Source organism: Notamacropus eugenii, chromosome 1 (assembly GCF_028372415.1).
Source record: "Notamacropus eugenii isolate mMacEug1 chromosome 1, mMacEug1.pri_v2, whole genome shotgun sequence".
Classification (NCBI taxonomy): Eukaryota; Metazoa; Chordata; class Mammalia; order Diprotodontia; family Macropodidae; genus Notamacropus; species Notamacropus eugenii.
The window spans coordinates 430,840,091-430,863,136 of NC_092872.1; the positions used below are offsets into that span (position 1 = coordinate 430,840,091).

The 23,046-nt window shown below is 38.6% G+C and overlaps 1 protein-coding gene across 5 annotated transcripts in view; it reads right to left on the reverse strand.

The window, feature by feature from the left end:
- The window catches only part of ASXL1 (ASXL transcriptional regulator 1), a 71,517-nt gene that overhangs the window by 5,594 nt on the left and 42,877 nt on the right, over window positions 1–23,046 (reverse strand). For 3 of the 5 annotated variants that reach the window (XM_072631599.1, XM_072631598.1, XM_072631595.1), the window contains exons 4-11: window positions 6,456–6,576; window positions 6,280–6,377; window positions 5,605–5,698; window positions 4,579–4,731; window positions 2,422–2,585; window positions 2,236–2,332; window positions 1,314–1,419; window positions 242–875 (exon numbers count right to left, since the gene is read on the reverse strand). In XM_072631599.1, coding sequence (XP_072487700.1) covers window positions 242–875; window positions 1,314–1,419; window positions 2,236–2,332; window positions 2,422–2,585; window positions 4,579–4,731; window positions 5,605–5,698; window positions 6,280–6,377; window positions 6,456–6,576 — 1,467 coding nt within the window. The remainder of the gene's footprint in view (window positions 1–241; window positions 876–1,313; window positions 1,420–2,235; window positions 2,333–2,421; window positions 2,586–4,578; window positions 4,732–5,604; window positions 5,699–6,279; window positions 6,378–6,455; window positions 6,577–23,046) is intronic. The other 2 variants (XM_072631597.1, XM_072631596.1) reach the window with 1 other exon arrangement.

A 23,046-nucleotide genomic window follows, 5' to 3' on the forward strand; every position in this document is an offset into this window, starting at 1 on the left:
GGACTATTTATTACATGGATGACAGGAGCAATGACAAGAAAATGCAGAAACAAAGATTTCACTATAATGCAGAAAATGAATATTCAACCTAAAAAAACTCTCAGCCCAAAACTACATTCTAACTAATATGTAGCACCCAAGCCTTTAATTTCCTGCAAATGAGACCCTACAAATCTCATGTCCATCAAATTCAATCTGATTGGGAGCACTCCGGTTAAATAGCTACTAAACAGCTCCTTACCCGGATGGGCGGGACTTTGGGCTCCTCTTTAGTAGGCTGCGGCTTTTCGGGGTGAACACTTTCAATTGTGTTACGAAAGGACTGACGATCTTCAAGCCGGGGCTTCTTTTCGGGAAAGGAGGAAGCAGATGCCTGCTCAAAGGACTTCCGTTTCTGGTCCTTTGCCTCCTGGTCAGTATTCTCCTGAGGCAAGCTGGGAATTCTGCTAAGAGAAGTGGAGGCTAAGGCCAAGACCTCTGGACTACTTTGGATCCTGGCAGTCATGGTCACAACTGGTGTCTCTGGAGTATCTGGTTTTAATTCCATGGAGGACACACCAGGCAGACACGAACTGCTTCCTTCTGTCGAGTCTGTTTCCACCTTTTCCTCTTTATAAAGGGAGGAATCTGGCACCACAGGTGTTGTCTCCTTAGTGGTTTCTGTTTGTTCAGGTTCGTGTTTCTTATACAGACTTCTCCTGGCTCTGCATCGAAGATCTGGCCTAGAGCGTTTCTTGAAGTGGCCATCCCGCTGACGGGTAGCAGGACTACGTTGTGGTCGCATCACTTCCCCTGGAACACACAGGCCACCTTTGAGCTCAGCTTCTTCTTGGCTAGATTTCTGCTGCAGTGACTCTTCTCTGGGCAAACCCAACCTGCAAATGAAAATCAAGTAAAGGAAGCTGTAGGCCAAAAAGAATTTTTCCATTTTATAACTTTCCTGAGCATAGAGGGGTCAAACTACCTTGAAATGGGTCACATTATGAAAAATCTTTACTAACTCAGAAGAATCAAAAAGCAAATCTCAAGTGCCAAGGTAGCAAAAGCTGTCAAAATGAAAAAGGGGAATCTGCATAGTGTCTATTACAGAAAAACCACATGGCCACTGCGTAATATATGGTTCCCAAACCTAGGCAGTTCCCATGTACTGTAAGCTTTCTTAAGGTTGAATTTATAATGTGAATTAGCCTAACCCACTCAAGTGCTTCATATTACTTGTATGGATATGTACGTGTATGCATTTGTATATGCATGCCACTTTAAGATCCAATTTGCCTTCCTTTGAGACAAAATTAATAACTCTAAGGGCTTACTTTTGTCCATAGTAATCTTCAAAGAATTTTTCTTTCCACTGTTCTACCTTCTTTTCTTTCTCCATTTCCTGTCGTATTCTGACTTGCATCTCATGAGTGAATTCACCTGTAGAGGAACAAAACTCTCCTAATGAGTGGACTATTGCTATCATTATCATCATCATCATCATCATCATCATCATCATCATCATCACTTGGCTGCTCCTCTCCTGGTACCCAGATGACTTGAGCCTGTGCTATGCCCTCAGGCAAGTGGGGGGGAGGGGGGGAAGGGGAGAAGCTCCTGTTCTTCATTCCCTCTGTCCTGTTCATGACCTTCCACAGGCCCCTCTACAGAGGAGGTTCAGCACAAACAACTTCAAGAGAAACTCACTCCTCCCTAGAAATAGTAGCCATTCAACAGCAAACAGCATATTTTGTCAAATGAAACCAAGAATTTTTCTCCTCCCCCCAACAATAAATGAAAAGGATCTAATGATCACAGAGTATTAGTGTTTAATAGTTTAAGAAACCAGATTACACTAGGGTGCAGGGGTCAGAACTAGGAGTTATTTTCTATACACCACCATCTACTTTGTATAAATTGAGTCTGATGTTTAACAATGATTGGAATAAGGTGATTACTCAACTAATCAGAAAGAATAAGGATGATACGATACAGGAGAGATGTACACAAAACAGAATGACACACCAGAAAAAACAAGAGACAACTTTAAACCAAGAGTTGCTAAGCATAATTTTATATTCTTTGTACACATGAACACCCACAAATCCATTTGCATTGTGAGTAAAGATCACCAGAAAATATTGGAACGGAGAAAAATTAGTATCTGGGCTTTAAATTAAAAGAATATAACACTATGCATTATTCTATAGCAAACACAACTATCTCAAGCTACTCAAGATGGTGGTATCTACCCACCATCAGCCAAGCGTTCCCTCCAACTCTGAGCCGCATGGGTGAAAAACTCGTTATTCAGAGCACTGCTGCTGAGTCGCATCAGGCCATCTGTACCAACCTAAAAGGATCAACACAGAAAAAGATATTTATGAGAGAGAAGAAAAGAGCCTCATACAGAGAAACAAAGGAGGGGACACTCATCTCTACCTGTCTGTCGACCTCAGGCAGGAGGAAGAGGAGTTGTTGCTGGAAATGTGAAGGAAGAGCATTGAAGGTTCGAGAATTTATCAGGGCACGGAGGTTTGTGTTGACAAGGATAGAACCAGGAGTCTCAAAATCTATCTCCTCCCCTCTGTTGCGCTTCATTTGCCCTGCAATGTTTGAAGCAAGAAAGAAAACAAGGTATAGTGTATGTTTCATTTTCTCAAAGGAAAACCATATTCCAAATAAACAGAGAACTTATGTCAGTGCTGGGTAAGCTGCCCAGAGAACTTATCTACCTATAGATGGATCTTCTGCCTCACTAGATCCAATTAAAACCCATCTTTCCAGGCTGCTTCTAGGCAGGACGCTTGAGTTTGCTCTACACTACGACCAAAGACAAAACCACGAGTATGCTCTAGATTGTGTTGAGGTCAACAACACCAAAAAAGCACCCCATTCCACTGGGAAACTAAGCCGGTGGTCAGTCATTGGGTGACAGGCATTAGATTACCTGGACTACACTTGAGGAGTGAAAGAGAAGTCTAGGAATAAGCCTTGCAGAAGGATCACAGCTGCAAAGAATCCTAGAACATCTCACCTTTCTTCATTTTACAGATGAGGAAACAGACCTAGAGAGATCAAGAAGCACAACTGGAATTCAAACCCAGGTTCTGACTCCAAATCTAATACTCTTTCTAATATACCACACAGCCTCAGAACACAATGTGTATTAGAAGAAATAAAAGGTTTTGTTTTAAGGCTGGAATTAGACAAGATGCTATGGACATATTTATACCTAGACAAAGACCAACCTCTGAATGGGTCAAAACACAGAATATTAAAACTAGAAGGGACCTCAGAGAAAATTTAACTGAACCACAGCAAGTTTATAGATGTGGGAAGTAAGGTACACAGGGGTGGCCTAGTGCAAGGCAACCCAGCTCATTAAGCAACAGTTCTACAGGAAAAATGGAAAGCTACAGAGGTAGGTGTGGGGAAGAGTGGGTCACACAGCTCACAGTAAAACAGTTGGGGTACATACAGGTAAATCCCTAGTTGAGAAGAGCTCTTAATCCAACTACTATGACCCTAGTACTGCCACAGTGGTAAAGAAAAGTTCAAGTGGAGACAGCTTCTTCTAAATGAATCCAATTGAATATAAGCTCCTTAAGAGCAAAGAATTTTTAAATTTTGTGCTCAGTATCTGAAACCTAGCAAGTGCTTAATAAATACTTGTTGAATAACTGAGTTTAAGAGTAACAACAACTCTTACATAGCTCTACACACATATAGGCCTCTTTTATAACAAAACAAGATGGATAGTACAAATATTATTATTCCCATTTTGTAGATGAGAAAGCTAAGGTAACAAAAGGGAAGTAATTTTACCATAACTAGCAAATGGAAGAGCCAGAACTGAACACCAAGTTCAACTAGTTCTATGCTGACTCAATCCACCAGCAAAGCAGCACTTTTTTTTTTAGTATCTGGACTTGTTTTGAGTGATGGGGAGAATGTGGCAAGGGGACAACTGGATTCCCATTTCAAAATGAGATGTTTTTATCCTAAAAATAAAGAGTCAAACTTACTACTCAATAGCTTTGTTCGAAAAATGTACCATGTTTAATGGCAAGAAAGCAAATTAAACCTCAACAAATCACAAAGCTTTCTACTCAACATAACCACTGAAAACCAGTAACACCAATACTACCTCCCATTTATACAGCACTTCCATCCATGTTATTCTATTGACTAGGTTGAGAGGAATGGTTGATTAGGTTGAGAAAAAGCAAGTTCAACAAAGAATAAGAACTTTACAAAATATGGCAAGTGGTTATTGGTAAGAAAAAAACAACAATATCAGAGAAGGCAGAATGATGTAGCAGGAAGGTCATTAGACAAGGAATTGGAAGATCCAGATTCTAATCTCAGTTTTGAAATCACTGTTTGAACTCTGGGCCTCAATTTCTTCTTCTATAAAAAATGAGAAAGTTGTACTACATAAACTCTCCAAGTTTATCCAACTCTCACATTATAACAATGCAGTGAATAACATGTGGCTTATATGTGTATACAATTAAGACTTGTAAGCTCTTAAAGAGAAATTACACATTAAATGACTGTATTTTTAGACAAATCAATCAATCTCTAACAACTTACCTGTTGCTGGTTTCCTGATACCTCGCAAGATCTGAGGAGGGTCACGGGTAATTTCCACCCGATTCCGCATGGCAGTGCTGCACAGGGCCAGGGAGCTACTGCTGCTGCTAGATGTGCTGCTGCTCTCTCCATCAGCATGTCGTCCAGAAAATCCTAAGAGCAAATCAGATCACTGGTCAAAATGTATCAAGCTGGAGCCAAAATGTTCTATAGACTTGTCTGCAGCCTTGTTGAATACTTCTTAGGAAAGTGATGACCTCACTAGTGTGCTCCTGTGCTTCTGAGCAGATACTAAAAATGAGTATATCCTAATTTGCAGAAGTTAAATAAAATCTTAAGAATCAGACTAATTTTGTGTGATGACTGACTATTTAAATAATCTTAGAACTTATTATAAGCGGCCCAGGTCATCTACTCTAAATCTTACCTGAAGTAGATAATTCTCTACAACATCCTATCAAGGAGACATCCATCCTCTGCCTTCAATGCCACCAGAGAAGAAGAACTCACCACCTCCTGAAGTAACCCATTAGACTCTGAAACATTTCTAGTCATTAAAAAGCTTTTCCTTAGAGTGAGACTAAAAATCTGCCTCTCTCTAACCTATTGGTCCTAGTTCTCTCCTCTGGGACAACCCTAATACACTTAATCTCTAACTATAGCCCTTGAGTTATCTGAAGACAGCAATCAATGCTCTGTTAATAATAAGTCTTTTCTTCAGCCTAAAGACTGCCAGATCCTTCAAATGATTTTTACATGGCATAGGTACAAGGTTCCTCCCAATTCTAAAGCTTGGTAAGGACAGGAATAGACCACAGATTGCTGGATCAGAGATTTAAAACTAGAGGCAAATGGAGGCCATCTAGACCAATCTCTCATTTTATAGATGAGGAAACTGAAACCCAGAACAGTTAAGTAACTTGTCCAATACTCACTAAGTCATAATGACTACAAATACAGCAGTTTCCCTACAACATTATGGATGATGTTTAGAAGGACTTTGTCCAACAAGAAATGTACACGTACCTGAGGCAGATTCCATGTGTGCTCCATTTACTTTCAGAGGAGTCAGGACAACTCGAGGTAGCATCACCCCAGTCTTTTTCTTCGGTTTGCTTGTCTATATTCCAAAAGAGAGTGAAAAACTACTATGACATATCCCAAAGTGTTGTCCCCTTTTTCTGTACTACAGATTCTAAAGGATTTTTCAATCAGAACATTATTATTATCATTATTTATTGGAACCAGACACTAAAATTATTCATCCAGATCTGGTCTTCTGGTCTATCAGTTACATTTCTCTACATACTCTCATAATAATGACTTACATTTATACAGAATTTCTTGGTACAAAGTGCTTTTCACATATCCTCTCCCTTGATCTTCCCAACAACCTCTGACATAGGTAGTCTAAACAGTATCTCTTTTTGAAAGATAAGGAAACAGAGACTAGAAGAAATTAAGTGACTTGCCCCAGGCCACACAAGCACAAGACAAAATTAGAATCTGAACTCAGATTTTCTAAGTCCAGTGCTCTTTCCACTACACCAATATGCCTTTTAAGTTTAACTTTTATGTTTAAAGACCAGTAGACAGAACTTCATTTTATTTACTTTATAAAGAGTTCCATAATTCTCAATCTATATATTAGGAACCCTGATTTGAAAGTGCATTATCTCCCTGTTCTCCAGTCACTCGTACCTGTGAAGCAGCTCTGTACATCTCCCTGGGAGTAGAGACAGTTCTACCTTGAGACTCTGTAGAACAGGAGGCATTGGAAGAGGTTTCATCAAGAGATACTGGAGAAGAAAAAGTAGAAGTTCAGCCCCTAAAGAGGCTCTTCATAGCTTTATAATAATTTTGCTGAAAGTACTTACCATCATTATCACCACTCACAGTGCTGGCTTCATTGGATCCACAACTTTCTACATCTGCTGTATCCTCCAGCTCTTCTCCCTCAGGCACAGATGGATTTCTAGACCACTGTAGAGCATCCTTCTATAAAAATCAAACCACAACCAATGTAACCAAAGTCAATTAGCAATCCTTAAGTTCAACAAACACATTCTAATTCCCAATTCCATTTTCCTTCTGGGAGAATTTAATGTTAGGATGTGATATGTTTCCAGATGATCTCATCACCAAGTTCTTTAGACATGCACTCCTGATATAGGCTTAACCAACATAATAAATAAATATCAGTGTGTTAACATTTTTGAGGGGAATATTTTTAAAATGTTTCTTTTTCCTGTCCTTTTACCCACAATGGAAGGTTTATAATTCATAATACATTCAAACATCATTTAAGTACCTGCTACATGCTAAAGTACTGTGCTAGGCCCCAGTAAGTTACAGGAGTAATTAACGTCTTTGCTTCACAGAATTTATAATTTAATATGGGACTATAACTCACAGAAAAACCTACTATAATTACAGAACAACAACTTAAGAATATGAGAGGCAAATTAAGGAAAAGAAAACATTAAGGAGAATATTCTGTGGTCTCTCAGAATCCTTTTTTCTTGCCACTACTTTAACTATCAGGGTAGAATTGGGTAAGGCATATAAGGCATATGGCTTACTGAACAGTTAGGATATCTGAATACAAATCCTAGCTTGAGGCAAATCACTTAACTTCTTTGTACCCTAGTTTTCTTACAAACTACCTTCTCCAAAAGAGACCATATAAATGTCAATTATCTTTATTAGTTTCTACAGAATCTCTAACTTTTCAAAATCTTGAGTTAATGTTGGATCTACACTTCACCATGTGACTTTAGCATGGAGAAAAAAAATTCATTCTTTGAAGATAATCAACAAACTGAGATCTGCCCCTTAAACATTAATCCCCACTAACTTAACAAAATTTCCCTCTTTGTTGGATCAACTCTGTGACTAAATTCTCTTCTCATTTCTAAAACTTGACTAGTAATTCCCTAATTCCTCCCCTTCTATGACAGTGATCATTTACATCATTTATAGTCAGATCCATGAGTTTAGGATCCTAGTCTTTACCTTAATTTTGCACCTTCCCTGGTGTTGAACATAGATATAGGAATAGAATAAGGACCTGATAAAGACATGTTGAATACTTCCCTTCTCTCAGGTGGAATGCTATAGAAATTGTCAAAAATGGTCATCATAATTAAGTGTTTTTGCTTAACTATTTTTTCTTGTTATGAAGAAGAGTTCAGTTGAGAAAGCTGAGTGGTATTTCCAGAATTGATTTTTTAAAATCACACTAATAAAAACTTTTTTAAAAAATGTGTTGAAATAAACTAATCCTTTCTTATTTCTACAGAATTTAGAAAAAGGTTAAACTACATTTTTAAAATCACTAACCTTTTTTTCTGGTAAAATAAGAGACAAACTTTAAATGAAAACTTCATTTCTTAAAATTAAAAATTATTAGTTTTATCAGATGCATTAGCTTTAAACTACTAGACATGCAGTAAAAGTATTACAGACTGATAAAAAAATTTTAAGGGCCTCAAGAATTTTTTTAAAGGTATTTATATATTACTATTTTCTTTGATTAATACCTATTATATACAAGGCATTGTGGGGTACCAATGCATAGAAAGGACTTGAAATCTAGTCCAGGAAGAATACATTTACACATGTGACAAAAGGAACAGAATAAGGAACAGTATATATTAGGTGACTAATATATAAAGCATAGGATACAGGAATTCAGGAGAAGGGAAGATCTCTGTGAACTGGCATGATTAAAGAAGGCTTAACTGATAAGAAAGAACTTGTCAGTCAACAAGAATTTATTAAGCACTTACTTTATTACAGGCATTTTGCTAAGTACTAAGGATATAAAGAAAAGCAAAAACACGGTCCCTGTCCTCGAGGAGTTCACATTCTAAAGGGGGGGGAAGAAAATATGCTAAAAACAGGGTACATGTAAGATATATGCAGTGTAAATGGAAAGAGAAGGGAGGCACTAGCAGATGGGAGGACTGGAGAAATCCCTTCAAAGAGATGTATTTAAGCCAAATCCTGAAAAGAAGCCAGGGAACCAGAAGACAGAGGTAAGGAACAAGTGAATTTCAGGTATGGAGATGACAATGTAGAGAAGCAGGAAGTAGACCGTCATGCACAAACAGCAAGAAGAGCGCTGCAGGACCATGGACTATGTGGGAAGGACTAAAGTTTAAGATTAGAAAGGTAGAAAGGGACTGACTGGGCTGTAAAGGTTTCAAATGTCAAAACCTTCTCTATTTGATCTTGAAACAAAAGAGGGTCATTAGAGTTTAACTGAATAGGAGAATGGCACAGTCAGATCTATACTTTAGGAAAATCACTTGGGCAGTTGATAGAAAAGGGACTAATGTGCAAAGTGATGAGACTACTGCAGTAATTCAGGTGTGGGTTTATTTTATATCCTACAACTCTGGGTTTATGAAACACAAAGTCATTGTATACACTTGCTTCTGTATTATTATATGCCTATACTGTTCTCCTGATCACCTCTTTCTCATCTAATACCAGATTGTTCTGATGATCACAGCCCTGTAGTGTAATGTGAGATCTAATATTGCTGGGCTCCCTTCCTTCCCACTCTCCCCTAATTCTGTTGATGTTCTTGACCTTCCGTTTCTCCAGATGAATTTGCTATGATTTTTTTCTAGCTTTATAAAGTAATTCTTTGCTGGTTTGATTAGTATGCCACTGAATAAACGTAAGTTAACTTAGGTAATAGTCATTTTTATTACATTGGTTCAGCCTACGCACTGGCACTGCCTACCCAGCAATTAATATTTCTCCAATTATTTCAGATCTGTCTTTGTGTGAAGAAGTATTTTGTAATTACGTTCATATAGTCCCTGTGTCTTGGCAGATAAATTCCAACTTATTTGGTATTCTCTGTAATTATTTTAAATGGAATTTCTGTCTGTTCCTACTGAATTTTGTTGGTAATACACAAAAATACTGTTGTTTGGATGGTTTTATTCTATATCCTGCAACTTTGCTGACGTTGTTAATTGTTTCGGTTAGTTTTTTATTTGACCTTCTAGCGTTCTCTAAGTTGACCATCATGCCATCTGCATGTTGCCTCATTGCCTATGCTTATTCCTTCAATGTCTTTTTCTTTTCTTACTGCTATAGCTAGGATTTCTAGTATAATACTGATCATTCCATTCACATTCACAATTATGAGTGCTGTGTTTCCTCCCATCCTATTCTCTTATGTTTATCTTTTTTTTAAACCCTATCCCATCTTTAAGAATCTGTTTTGTTTCTAACCACTGCCTCCTTTGATCTATTCTCCCCTCTTCACCCAGGCCCCTCCTTAGCCCCTTTCCCTCTCACTTCTCTATTTGACAAGATGAATTTCTGTACATGTGTGCGCAAGTGCGCATGCATTCTTCCTTCCCTACTGAACCAGCTCAGATGAGTGAGGTTCAAATATTGCCTGCTCTCCCATCTCCTCCATTAAACTTTTTCTTGTCTTTCTCAATAATTTGGTTTGGCACATTTTCTAGGTTGTAGTGGAAGAGGTATGCTGGGAGAGCTAGGGAAAAATGTTTCTTCTCACTCCACCATCTTGACTCTACTTCCCTCAGGAGAGTAAACAACAATAAATGATGTCAAACAAAGTACAAAACAAAAAAATCTAAATTCAATCTTTATTTACATTAATAGAATCAAAGTTTATTCACAACTGGGAGGCAATAGTTCCACTTGTACTCTGTCTCAGTCAGACTGAGCACTGTGTTCAGTTTTGGTGCCACATGGAAGGGCAATGATATATCCCAGAGCCTCCTGGAGATCATGCCATATGGGGTTTAGTTGAAAGACCTAAAGACAATGTGGAGAAGAGACATGATACTTGTCTTTAAGTATCTCAAGTACAGTTATATGGGAAAAGTATTACTTATTATTCTTGGCCCCTGAGGGAAGAGCTAGGAGCTAGATATTTACACTTGGTAGAAAGAAAAACTTTTCTAACAATTAGTTATCCAAAAATGGAATAGGCTGCCTTGGAAGCAGCTCCATCCACAGGAGTTTTTCAAGCAAAGCCTGCATGGCCACTTGTCAAATCTGTTTTAGAAGGGATCTGTTTTCACGTGTTGGTTGTTAGGGTGCCTCTGAGGTCCCTTCTTTTTGTAAGGTTCTATGATTATGTGTTTGCTTTTCTTTTTTTCCCTTAAGATTAAAGAATTAACAACAAACACAAATATCCTGGGAAGCAAAATGCTTTTCAACATTTTAAAACAGAAATACATAACCTGACATTTGATAGTAATACTAACATAAATAAGACTGATTCCCACCCATCTCAAGTCACACCAGTCTTCTCAAACTTCTCTTGGTGGCACCTTTGTTTTGTGGATTTTAGTACAAGTTAAAATGTCTCCAAGGCATGTCTGGTCTGCTGAAAAAATTACAGCAGGGACAATTGTTTCCTTAGTGATTATGGAGCCTTAACATAAAATAATACAGACATATTTTACTTAGCCAAAGTCAAATTATGATGCTTTCTTGTGGCATAAAGGTGACTGCAGGTTCCAGCTAAGCAAGACCAAGTCTTGCTTGGTAGAAAAGCTTTTGAGTAGGAATCTATTTGGAAAACTGCATATCTGTTATCTAAAAAGCTGAGCTCTACTTGGGAAGACAGGGTTATCACCAGAAGGGCCCCAAACTGATTAAATTTTTGGCCACAGCAATTCACTAAGATCATTTATCAAATCATAAAAGGGAATGCAGCCTATAATCCACTGACCCACCTACACACATAAAATATAATAATGGATTCTTTTTCTTTTTTTTCATTTCTAATACTTTTAATTCCAATTTCTCTTCCCTCCCTCCCTCCCCACCCATCCCCACTGAGAAGGCAAGCAATTCAATACAGGTTATATATGTGTCGTTTTGCAAGACTTCCATAATAGTGATGTTGTATAAGACTAACTGTATTGCCCTCCATCCTGCCCTGCCCCCCCCTTTTTTCTATTCTCTCTTTTGACCTTGTCCCTTCCCAAAAGTGTTTACTTCTAGTAACTCCCTTCTCCCATCTGCCCTCCCTTCTATCATCTCCCTCACCCCACTTGTCCCCTTCTCCCCTACTTGCCTGTAGTGTAAGATAGATTTTCATACCAAATTTAGTGAGCATGTTATTCCGTCCTTAAGCCATATGTTAATAATGAATTCTTGAAGCAGCAAAATAATAACATCTTATGACATGTTTCTAAGAAAACACTGGGCAAAAATAAATAAACTGATGGGGATACTTTACAATTGGTTGACAATGCAGTGTGGTATTTGGCTACATAATGTGTTAATGATATTACTGGGGAAACACTGCTCAGGGCAGCATTTTGTAAGGAGATTCCTATAATCCTTTGAAGCCTTTGGTACTTCTTGGGTAAAAGAGAAATAAGATGACACATACATCATACCGGGTTCTTTCTGGGAAGTTCTTTTAAACCTTAAAGTGCTCTACTCTTTCTAACTTCTCTGATTCTGATGAGGGTATTAACATTCTTCCAGTCATGATTCTTAACCCTTCCTCTCCCTCAGTCCATACAACCAGTCCATCACCAAGTCCTATCAATTCAGCCTCCATGACATATACCTCATCCATCTCCTATACAGTTACATAGCTGACATATCAGTTCAGGTTCTCATTATCTCTCACCTGCACCATTCTAATAGTTTTCTAATTGGTCTTCCAGATTCAAGTCTCTCTTTACTGTACTCCATATAGCTGCCAAAGTAAAAATCCTAAAGCACAAGTCTAACTAAGTCATTCTCATGCTCAAGAGGCTCCAGGGGCTCTTTGTCTACTGGACAAAACACTAACTTCTCTGTTGGCATTTAAAACCCTTCACAATCTAACTCTAGGCTACCCTTTCAGGTTTTTTGTACGTTACTCTCCAAACATTCTATATTCTAGCCCAACTGTCCTGCCTATTGTTTCCTACATATAACCATCTATCTTAGGTCTTTGTGCATTTGCTAAAGTGGTCCACTATACTTGGAATACTAGCTTTCTTCATCATAGCCCTGTTGAATTTTTCCCTTCCTTCAAAGGCCAGTTTTAGTTGCTGGCTTGAAGTTATCCTCTTCTCCCCAGTTGCAAGTACACTCCTAGTGGAAATTATTGAGTATGTGACGTTGTTGTTGTTCAGCTGTTTCACTTGTGTCTGACTCTTCGTGACTTCATTTGGGGTTTTCTTGGCAAAAATACTAAAGTGGTTTGCCATTTTCTTCTCCAGTTCATTTGAGGAAACTGAGGCAAATAGGGATAAGTGACTTGCCCAGGGTCACAGAAGTGGAAGTGAAGCTGAATCTGAACTCAGGTCTTTGTGATACCAGGCCCAGTACTCTATCCATTACACCACCTAGCTGCCAACTTAATATATATTCTTTGTATTTAATTTTTTATGGACATATTACTCCTCTTCCAACAATATGCAAACAAGCCCCCTGAGAGGAATGACTAGCTGATTTGTGTCCTGGATTCCCCAGTGCCTAGAGTACCTGCTGAGAATGTTTAATAAATGATTGTTGAATCAATGAACATGAGATAATCACTACTGTTATTAATGATAATTATAATGTATCCACAATTATGTGAAACTGTGAAAAAGATGGCATTACTCTATTTTGTATATAAGTAAACTTAAGCTCAGAAGACTGAGAGGACATTTACAGGGTTACATAGTTTTGATAAGTAGGTGACTACAACTATTATCCAAATCATCTTACTTTCAAAGTAAGCCATGTTGTCTTTCATTAAAAACAAAGGCTAAGAATTTAACTTTCTAAATTTTACTAAGCCAGGCATATATTTCGTGAAAAGTGAAACTGCTGTAATGAGTTTATTTCAATTAAGAGTTTTCAGAATTTTGAAAAGTACAAGGTGGCAGAACTGGAATGTTATGTGAGCAAGGGGAAAGATTTCTACTTGTGTTCATTTTCAGAACCACTGTAGGTACAGAGCACAGACTCTGAGCACTGAAAGCTTTCAGGTTCCCAGCTGTGGAAGTATATGGACATAAACATTCCACCACCACCACCACCACCACCACTACTCTGGCTCACAGAAGTTTGCAGAGTCCAGCATTAACATCAAGTCTAAAATTAAGGAATAGACTGGGAAAACAAGCAAACAACAAAGAACTTGATCATAAAGAGCTATTATGACAATAGGGACTCTCAAGATATAAGAATGGAAGATGACAAAAGTCCAGCAAGAATTTTTAGGAGTGTTAAAGGAGCTAAAAATTATTTTAAAAATCAAATAAGAGTAGTAGAGGAAAAAAATGGGAAAATCAGAAAGATATGAAAAGAGAATTAACAGTCTGGAAAGAGGTGCAAAATTTTAGTGAAGAATATAACTTTGAAAATGATTATTCTCCTAATGGAACCTAACAGCCCCACAATACATCAAGACATCATAAAACAAAGTGAAAAAAAGTAAAACAAAGTCAAAAGAAAAAATGTGAAATACCATTGGAAAACAGATCAAGGAAAGATAATTTAAGAATCACTAGACTACCTGAAAGCCACTAACAAAAAAAGATCTTACAAATCATATTTCAAGAAATCAAAGAATAAAACTGTCCAGATATCACAGAACCAAAGAGCAAAGGAGAAACTGAAAGAAATCACCAAAGCACCTCCAGAAAGAAACTTCAAATAAAAACTCCAAGGAACTATTATAGTTAAGATCCTGAGCTCCTAAGTCAAGGAAAAAATTCTGTAAGCAGCAGAAAAAAAAATCAAGTAAAGCCAGTTCTCATTTAACGTAAGTGAACTCTTCTGTAGATCCCCATCCTCCACCTCCTCCCCTCAAAGATTGTGTGGCCTCACTCACTCAACTGAGGGTCTTTAGTGCCTGGAATGAATGATTCCTGACATGGGGCTTCACCACCACCTGTAGGGAGTCTTGGTTGCTTAAGGTCTGCCACCCACCTATCAGGGAGTCAAATTTGCACATCGAGAACTGTCTATACTGACGAGCCACAATCAGTAACACATAGGATTTAGCAGCCACAACTAAAAAGAAGTGCAGAGTTTGGAATATGAAAAGGAAAAGATCTAGGCTTACAACCAAGAACAACCTACCCAGAAAAACTGAGTATAATTCTACAGGGAGTAAAATGAACCATTGACAAAATAGAGAACTTCCAAGCATTCCTGATGAAAAGATCAGAGTTGAGTAGAAAATCTAACATACAAAAAAAAGTCAAGAGAAGCATAAAAAAGGAAACACAAATGAGAAAGCATAAAGGATTAAAGTAAACCATTTACGTTCTTACACAGCAACATGATATGTGTAACCTATCAAAACTTTATCATCACTACGGGTCACAGAAGGAATTTAATTAGAGAAAGAGCCTAAGCATTGTGATTGGATGATCTCAAAATAACAGAATGGATGGAAAAGAAGAATATATTGGGAAAAGGAGAAGAATAATGGGGAAAATTTTCTCCCATAAATGGGGTACACAGAGTGAAGTTTATACAATGAGGAGAGAGCACTAGCACACCAGAGCTTGAGATCACAATTGAAGGGGAACCCTCCTCACAGTTCCAGGGCAGAAAAGAATACTTGTGATTTCTCACAGGCCAGGAGAGTAGTAAATAGCTCTCCTTAGATTATATCACCCTGGAAGAACTGAAAATTTACAGATCCCTAAAAGTATCTCTGAAAACAGCTACACAAAAACTCTGAAGCTTGGAGTTAAAAGTCAAGAAATTTCATTGGGAAAATGAGCAAACGGAAATAAAAATGCTGACCACAGAAAGTTACTATGGTAACAAGGAAGATTAAAACACACTCAGAAGAAAATAAAAAACTCAAAACTCTGAAATCCAAAGCCTCCAAGAAAAAGAGAAATTGGTCTCAAGTCATGGAAGAGCTCAAAAAGGATTTTGAAAATCAAGTTAAGAAAGACAGAGGAAAAATGGAGAAGAGAAATGAGAGCGATGCAAAAAAAAAATGAAAAAGGAGTCAGTAGCTTGATAAAGAAGACCCAAAAAATGCTGAAGAAAATAGCACCTTTAAAAATAGACTAGGCCAGGGTGGAGCCAAGATGGCAGAGTAGAAAGATGCACATACTCTAACTTTTCCCCCACAGCCCATAAAATACCTGTAAAGAATGACTCTCAACAAATTCGAGAGCAGCAGAAGCCACAGAACAATGGAACGGAGATTTCCAGCCCAGGGTGACCTGGAAGGCCGACAGGAAAGGTCTGTTGCAGAGCAGAGCCCAGCCCAGCCTTGGCCACATGGCATCAGGAGTAACAGGGCCAGAGCAGGTCTCAGGGGCAGAATCCCTGGCAGCAGCAGCTGTTCACAGATCCCTAAACCCACAAATGCCAGAGGCACTTTCAAAGGACAGTGAGACAGCTTTTTCAACTCAGTGACAGAGGAGCAGGGAACTGCCTTGGCCCCACTCCTGGGCAGTGGCAAAGGCAGAAGCAGTGGCAGTAGCTGTGGTGGCCAAGGAAGGCAGCAATCCAAGTCCATTGCTGGAGCCCTCAGCTTAAAGCCACTGGGGGAACTAAGCAACTGATCTGAACCTCAGCCCTGAGTGGTAGCCAGGGAATAAACTCCTCTCCCTTAATTGTGCCACCCCAGAATATACTCTACTCTTGAAAAAGAACCCAAAAGTGAAGCAACTGGTTGGGAAAATGCCCAAAAAAGGGAAAAAAAATAAGAATGCAGAAGGCTACTTTCTTGGTGAACAGGCATTTTCTCCCATCCTTTTGGATGAGGAAGAACAATGTTTACCATCAGGGAAAGACATCAAAGTCAAGAATTCTGCTTCCCAAACATCCAAAATAAATATGCAAAGGGCTCAGGCCATGAAAGAGTTCAAAAAGAATTTTGAAAATCAAGTAAGAGAGGTGGAGGAAAAATTGAGAAGACAAATGAGAGCAATGCAAGAAAATCATGAAAAGCAAGTCAACAGCTTGCTAAAGGAGACCCCAAGAAATGCTCAAGAAAACAACACCTTTAAAAATAGGCTAACTTGGGGGACGGAGCCAAGATGGCTGAGTGAGAGCAATGACTCACTTAAGCTCTTAGACGAACTCCTTCAGATAGCTCAAAAAAAGAATCTGACCAAATTTTGGAGGTGCGGAATCCAATAGGAGACAGACTATGGCAGATTCACAGCCCAGGACAGACTGGAAGGTCAATGGGAAGGATCTATTCCACAGGGGTGAGCTCACAGCACAAGCACAGCGAGTGCTGCAGCGATGTGGCCCAGCGGGAAAACCCCAGGGCAGCCACAGACAGCAGCAGCATGGTGGAAAGGCACAGTGACAGCCCAGGGCAGGAGACCAGCAGAGCCGAGAAAGTGACAGCCTCTAAGCACCAGGTATCGGCCGCAGCAGCCCCTGAGACTTTCAGCTCAAAGACTAAACATCTGTAAGTCACTTACCTGAACTTCTGGAAGCCACAATGGTGGAGTGAACGGTAAATGCTCTCTCCTCCCCCCATGCTGACCTCGAAAGAACCATAAAATATTTCCCTAGAAAAATCCTGGATCAGTGGGAACAGCCTATGGGGCAAACAGTCTCATAACATCTGAGGTTAGGAAAATAGCTAAGGGGGATTCCTCTTACTTTGGCAGAGGTGAACCGGAAGGACAGAGACCCCAGGGGGGTGGAAACTCACACTAGGACCCAGGCAAGCCTCGGCCCTAGGAGAGGAGCCACGGGGGAGGTGGAAACTATATCCTGTTAAAAGGCACCATGGACAATGAAGCAATATCATTAATAAACACGTATGCTCCAAGTGGTATAGAATCCAAATTCTCAGAGGAGAGGTTGGGGGATTTGAAGTAAGAAATAGACAGCAAAACTATATTAGTGGGGGATGTCAACCTCCCCCTCTCTGAACTTGATGAATCTAACCTCAAAATAAACAAGAAAGAGGTTAAGGAGGTAAATAAAACTCTGGATAAGGAAGATATGATAGATCTCTAGAGGAAACTGAATGCAATTAGAAAGGAATATACCTTTTCTCAGCAGTACATGGCACATATACAAAAACTGCCCATGTTCTAGGGCATACCTTACAATCCAGTGCAGAAAGGCAGAGATAGTCAATGCATCCTTCTCAGATCATGATGCAATGAAAATTATATGTAATAAAAGGCCACGGAAAGAAAAACAAAAAATTAATTGGAAACTAAATAATCTAATCCTAAAGAAAGAATGGGTTAAACAACAAATCATAGAAACAATCAACAACTTCATTCAAGAGAATGACAATGAGACAACCTACCAAATCTTATGGGATACTACAAAAGCAGTTCTTAGGGGAAGTTTTATATCTTTAAATTCCTACATGAATAAAATAGAGAAAAAGGAGATCAATGACTTGGGCATGCACCTGAAAAAGCTAGAAAAAGAACAAATCGAAAATCCCCAGGTAAATACCAAATTAGAAATACTGAAAACCAAAGGAGAGATTAATAAAACTGAAATTAAGAAAACTATTGAACTAATAAATAAAACCAATCATTGGTTTTATGAAAAAACTAATAAAATTAATAAATCCTTGGTCAATTTGATTTAAAAAAAGAATAAAACCAAATTACTACTATCAAAAATGAAAGGGGTAAGCTCACCTCCAATGAGGAGGAAATTAAAACAATAAATAGAAATTACTTTGCCAACTTTATGCCCATATATTTGACAAACTAAATGAGATGGATGAGTATTTTAAAAAATAAAAATTGCCCAGATTAACATAAGAGGAAGTTAAATGCTTAAACAACCCCATCTCAGAAAAAGAAATTGAACAAGCCATCAATGAACTCCCTAGGAAAAAATCTCCAGGATCAGATGGATTTACAAGAGAATTCTGTCAAACATTTAAAGAACAGTTAATTCCAATACTATATAGACTATTTTTGAAAAGTAGGGAAGAAGGAGTCCTCCCAAATTCCTTCTATGATACAAATATGGTTTTGATAGCTAAATCAGGAAGAGACAAAACAGAGAAAGAAAATTATAGACCAATTTCCCTAATGAATATAGATGCAAAAATTTTAAATAAGATTTCAGCAAAAGGAATATAGCATCTTATCACCAGAATAATACATTATCATCAGGTAGGATTCATACCGGGAATGCAGGGCTGGTTCAATATTAGGAAAACTATTAGCATTATCAATCATATCAACAACAAAACTAACAAAAACGACATCATTATCTCAATAGATGCAGAAAAAGCTTTTGACAAAATACAACACCCATTCCTATTAAAAACACTTGAGAACATAGGAATAAAAGGAACTTTCCATAAAATAATAAGCAATATCTACCTAAAACCTTCAGCAAGCATTATATGCAATGTAAATTAGCAAGATGCATTTCCAGTAAGATCAGGGGTGAAACAAAGATGTCCATTATCACCACTATTATTCAATATGGTACTAGAAATGTTAGCTGTAACAATTAGACAAGATAAATTGAAGGAATAAGAATAGGCAAAGAAGAAACTAAGTTATCACTCTTTGCAGATGATATGATGATATACTTAGAGAATCCCAGAGATTCAAGTAAAAAACTACTTGAAATAATAAATAACTTTGGCAAAGTTGCAGGTTACAAAATAAACCCACACAAATCTTTTGCATTCCTAAATATTAGCAACAAAGCCCAACAGCAAGAGATAGAAAGAGAAATCCCATTTAAAGCTAGGGTAGACAGTATAAAATATTTGGGAGTTACCTGCCAAAACAAACCCAGGGACTATATGAACACAATTACAAGACACTTTTTGCACAAATAAAGTCAGATCTAAGTAAGTGGAAAAACATCAGCTGCTCATGGGTAGGCCGAGCCAATATAATAAAAATGACAATTCTACCTAAATTGATTTACTTATTTAGTGCCATACCAATTTAACTATCAGATAATTATTTTCTAGAGCTGGATAAAATAATATCAAAATTCATCTGGAAGAACAAAAGGTTCAGAATATCAAAGGGACTAATGGAAAGAAATGCTAGGGAAGGTGGCCTAACTCTACCAGATCTCAAACTGTATTATAAAGCAGCAGTTACCAAAATCACTTGGTACTGGCTAAGAAACAGAAGGGTAGACAAGTGGAATAGGCTAGGTACTCAAGACACAGTAGGCAATGAATATAGCAATCTACTGTTTGATAAACCCAAGGACCCCAGCTTCTGGGATAATAATTCACTGTTTGACAAAAACTGCTAGGAAAACTGGGTAACAGTGTGGTGGAAACGAGACATAGACCCATGCCTGACACCCTACATAAGAATAAAGTCCAAATGGGTACACGATCCGGATACAAAGATTAATACTATGGATAAACTGGAGGAGCAAGGAATAGTGTATAAGATTTACGGAGAAGGAAAGAATTTTTGACTAAAGAAGAGATAGAAAGCATTATGAAGTGCAAGACAGGTAATTTTGATTATATTAAACTGAAAAGTTTTTGTACAACCAAACTCAATGCAACCAAAATTGGAAGGGATGTAGTATATTGGGAAAGAATTTTTACAGCTAATCTCAGGGATAAAGGCCTTATTTCTAGAATATATAAAGAACTGAGTCAAATGTACAACACTACAAGTCATTCCCCAATTGATAAATGGTCAAAGCATATGAACAGGCAATTTTCAGAGGAAGAAATTAAAAATATCTATAATCATATGAAAAAATTCAAGAGAGAGAGAAAGAACAGGTGAGTTGAATAAGAAGGGAACATATCTAAAAAAATAAAATTAAGGGGTGAGAGAGGAATATATTGGGAGGAGAAAGGGAGAAATGGAATGGGGCAAATTATCTCTCATAAAAGAGGCAGGAAAAAGCTTTTTCAATGGAAGGGGAAAAGGCAGAAGTGAGAGGGAAAAAGAGAAGCCTACTCTCATCATATTTGGCTCAAGGAAGGAATAATATGCGCACTCAATTTGATATGAAAATCTATCTTACACTATAGGAAAGTAGGAGAGAAGGGGATAAGCGGGGGGGGGGGGAAGGGGGAAATGATGAAAGGGAGGGCAAATGGAAGAAGAGAGCAATTAGAAGTAAACATTCTTGAGTACGGCCAAGGTCAAAAAAGAGCACAGAAGAAATGGTGGGGGGCAGGATAGGATGGAGGAAAATACAGTCTTACACAACATGACTATTATGGAAGTCATTTGCAAAACTACACATATATAGCCTATATTGAATTGCTTGCCTTCTCAGTGGAGATTGGTGGGGAGGGAGGAAGGAAGGAAGAGAAGTTGGAACTCAAAGTTTTAGGAACAAATGTTGAGAACTGTTTTCGTGTATAACTGGGAAATAAAAAATACAGGTAATGGGATATAGAAATTTATCTTGCCCTACAGGACAAGAGAAAAGATGAGGATAAGGGAAGGGAGGGGTGTTAGAAGGGAGAGCAGATTGGTGGAAGTGGTAATCAGAATGCAAGGTGTAACAATTAGACAAGATAAATTGAAGGAATAAGAATAGGCAAAGAAGAAACTAAGTTATCACTCTTTGCAGATGATGGGGGGAGGAGAGAGATGGGGAGAAAATTTGGAACTCAAAATTTTGTGGAAATGATTGTTGAAAACTTAAATAAAAAAAAAATAAAAAACTGACTAGACCAAGTGATAAATAAGGTCCAAAAAGTCAATGAGAATCCTTTAAAAAAAACAGAATTAGCCAAATGAAAAAGGAGGTCCAAAAGCTCACTGAAGAAAGTAATTCCTTAAAAATTAGACTGGAGCAAATGGAAGCTAATGACTTTGTGAGAAATCAACAACAAAATAAAACCAAAAGAATGGAAAAAATAGAAGACAATGTGAAATATCTCATTTTAAAAAACAGTGACCTGGAAAACAGATCCAGGAGACATCATTTTAAAATGACCGTACTACCTGATCAAAAGGTACTACATGATAAAAAGAGAACCTAGACATCACCTTTCAAGAAATTACTTAGGAAAGCTATCCTGATAGTCTAGAATCAGAGGGTAGAATAGAAATTGAAAGAATCCACCAATCACCTCTTGAAAGAGATCCCAAAGTGAAAACTGTCAGGAATAATATAGTCAAATTCCAGAGCTCCAGGTCAAGGAGAAAATATTGCAAGCAGCCAGAAAGAAACAAGATTTAGCAACTCCTACTTTAAAGCATCAGAGGGCTTAGAATATGATATGGTAGAGGGCAAAGGAGCTAGGATTATAATCAAGAATCACCAACCCAGCAAAACTGACTACAATTCTTTAGGGGGAAAAATGGATATTCAATGAAATAGAGGACTTTCAAGCACTCCTGATGAAAAGACAACAGCTGGATAGAAAATATGACTTTCAAATACAAGACTCAAAAGAAGCATAAAAAGGAGTAGGAGCCAAGATGGCAGACTAGAAAGACACAGTTACGCAGGGTCTTCCCCCACAGCCTACAAAATACCTGTGGAGAAGGACTCTCAACAAATTTTGGAGCAGCAGAAGTGGAGAACAACAGAGTGGAGGAGATTTCCAGCCCACGGTGACCTGAAAGGCCTACCAGTGACCTGAAAGGCCCATGGAAACATCGGTTGTGCTGGACACGGAGCGGAGCATGGAGCCCAGCCCAGCCCAGCCTTGGCTGTGCCGAGACTCTGGGAGGAGGACACTTCGGGGGTGGAATCTCCAGTCGCAGCAGTGGGTCCTCAGATCCCTCAACCCATAGACGCCAAAGGTCAGTGACGGGGTTTTATCAGCTGGCCAGGAAGGGAGAAGGGCTTTCCCATAGCTCCCACAGCAGGCAGTGGCCACAGAGGCTGTACATCAGCCCGTACAGACCCGCTCCTTGTTGGAGCGTAAAAACCCCTGGGGGCACTGAAGAGCTGAGTCTTACCTCAGCCCTGGGTGGAGGCTCTGGCCCAGCCAGTCTTTCTCTCACACTGAATGATGGCTCTGCCCATCCAGCTTATCTGAAAATCAGCCCCCAGTGCTAACTTGGCAGAACTGGAGGTTAGGTGGCTGTGAAGAGGTAACTGCTAAGATTCTGGACATAAAAATCCCTCTCTGTATCCAGACCAGTACACGCTTGATCATGCCACCTTGGAGGAACTGAGATATCACAGACTCCCAGAGTATACCCTGCTCTTAACAAAGGACCCAAAAGTCAAGTAACTGGTTGGGAAAATGCCCAAAAAAGGGAAAAAAATAAGACCATAGAAGGTAACTTTCTTGGTGAACAGGTATCTTTTCCCATCCTTTCAGACGAAGAACAAGGCATACCACCAGGGAAAGACATAGAAGTCAAGACTTCTGTATCCCAAACATCCAAAATAAATATTCAATGGGTTCAGGCCATGGAAGAGCTCAAAAAGGATTTTGAAAATCAAGTCAGAGAGGTGGAGGAAAAACTGGGAAGAGAAATGAGAGAGATGCAAGCAAAGTATGAAAAGCAGGTCAACACCTTGTTAAAGGAAACCCAAAAAAATGCTGAAGAAAATAACACCCTGAAAAAG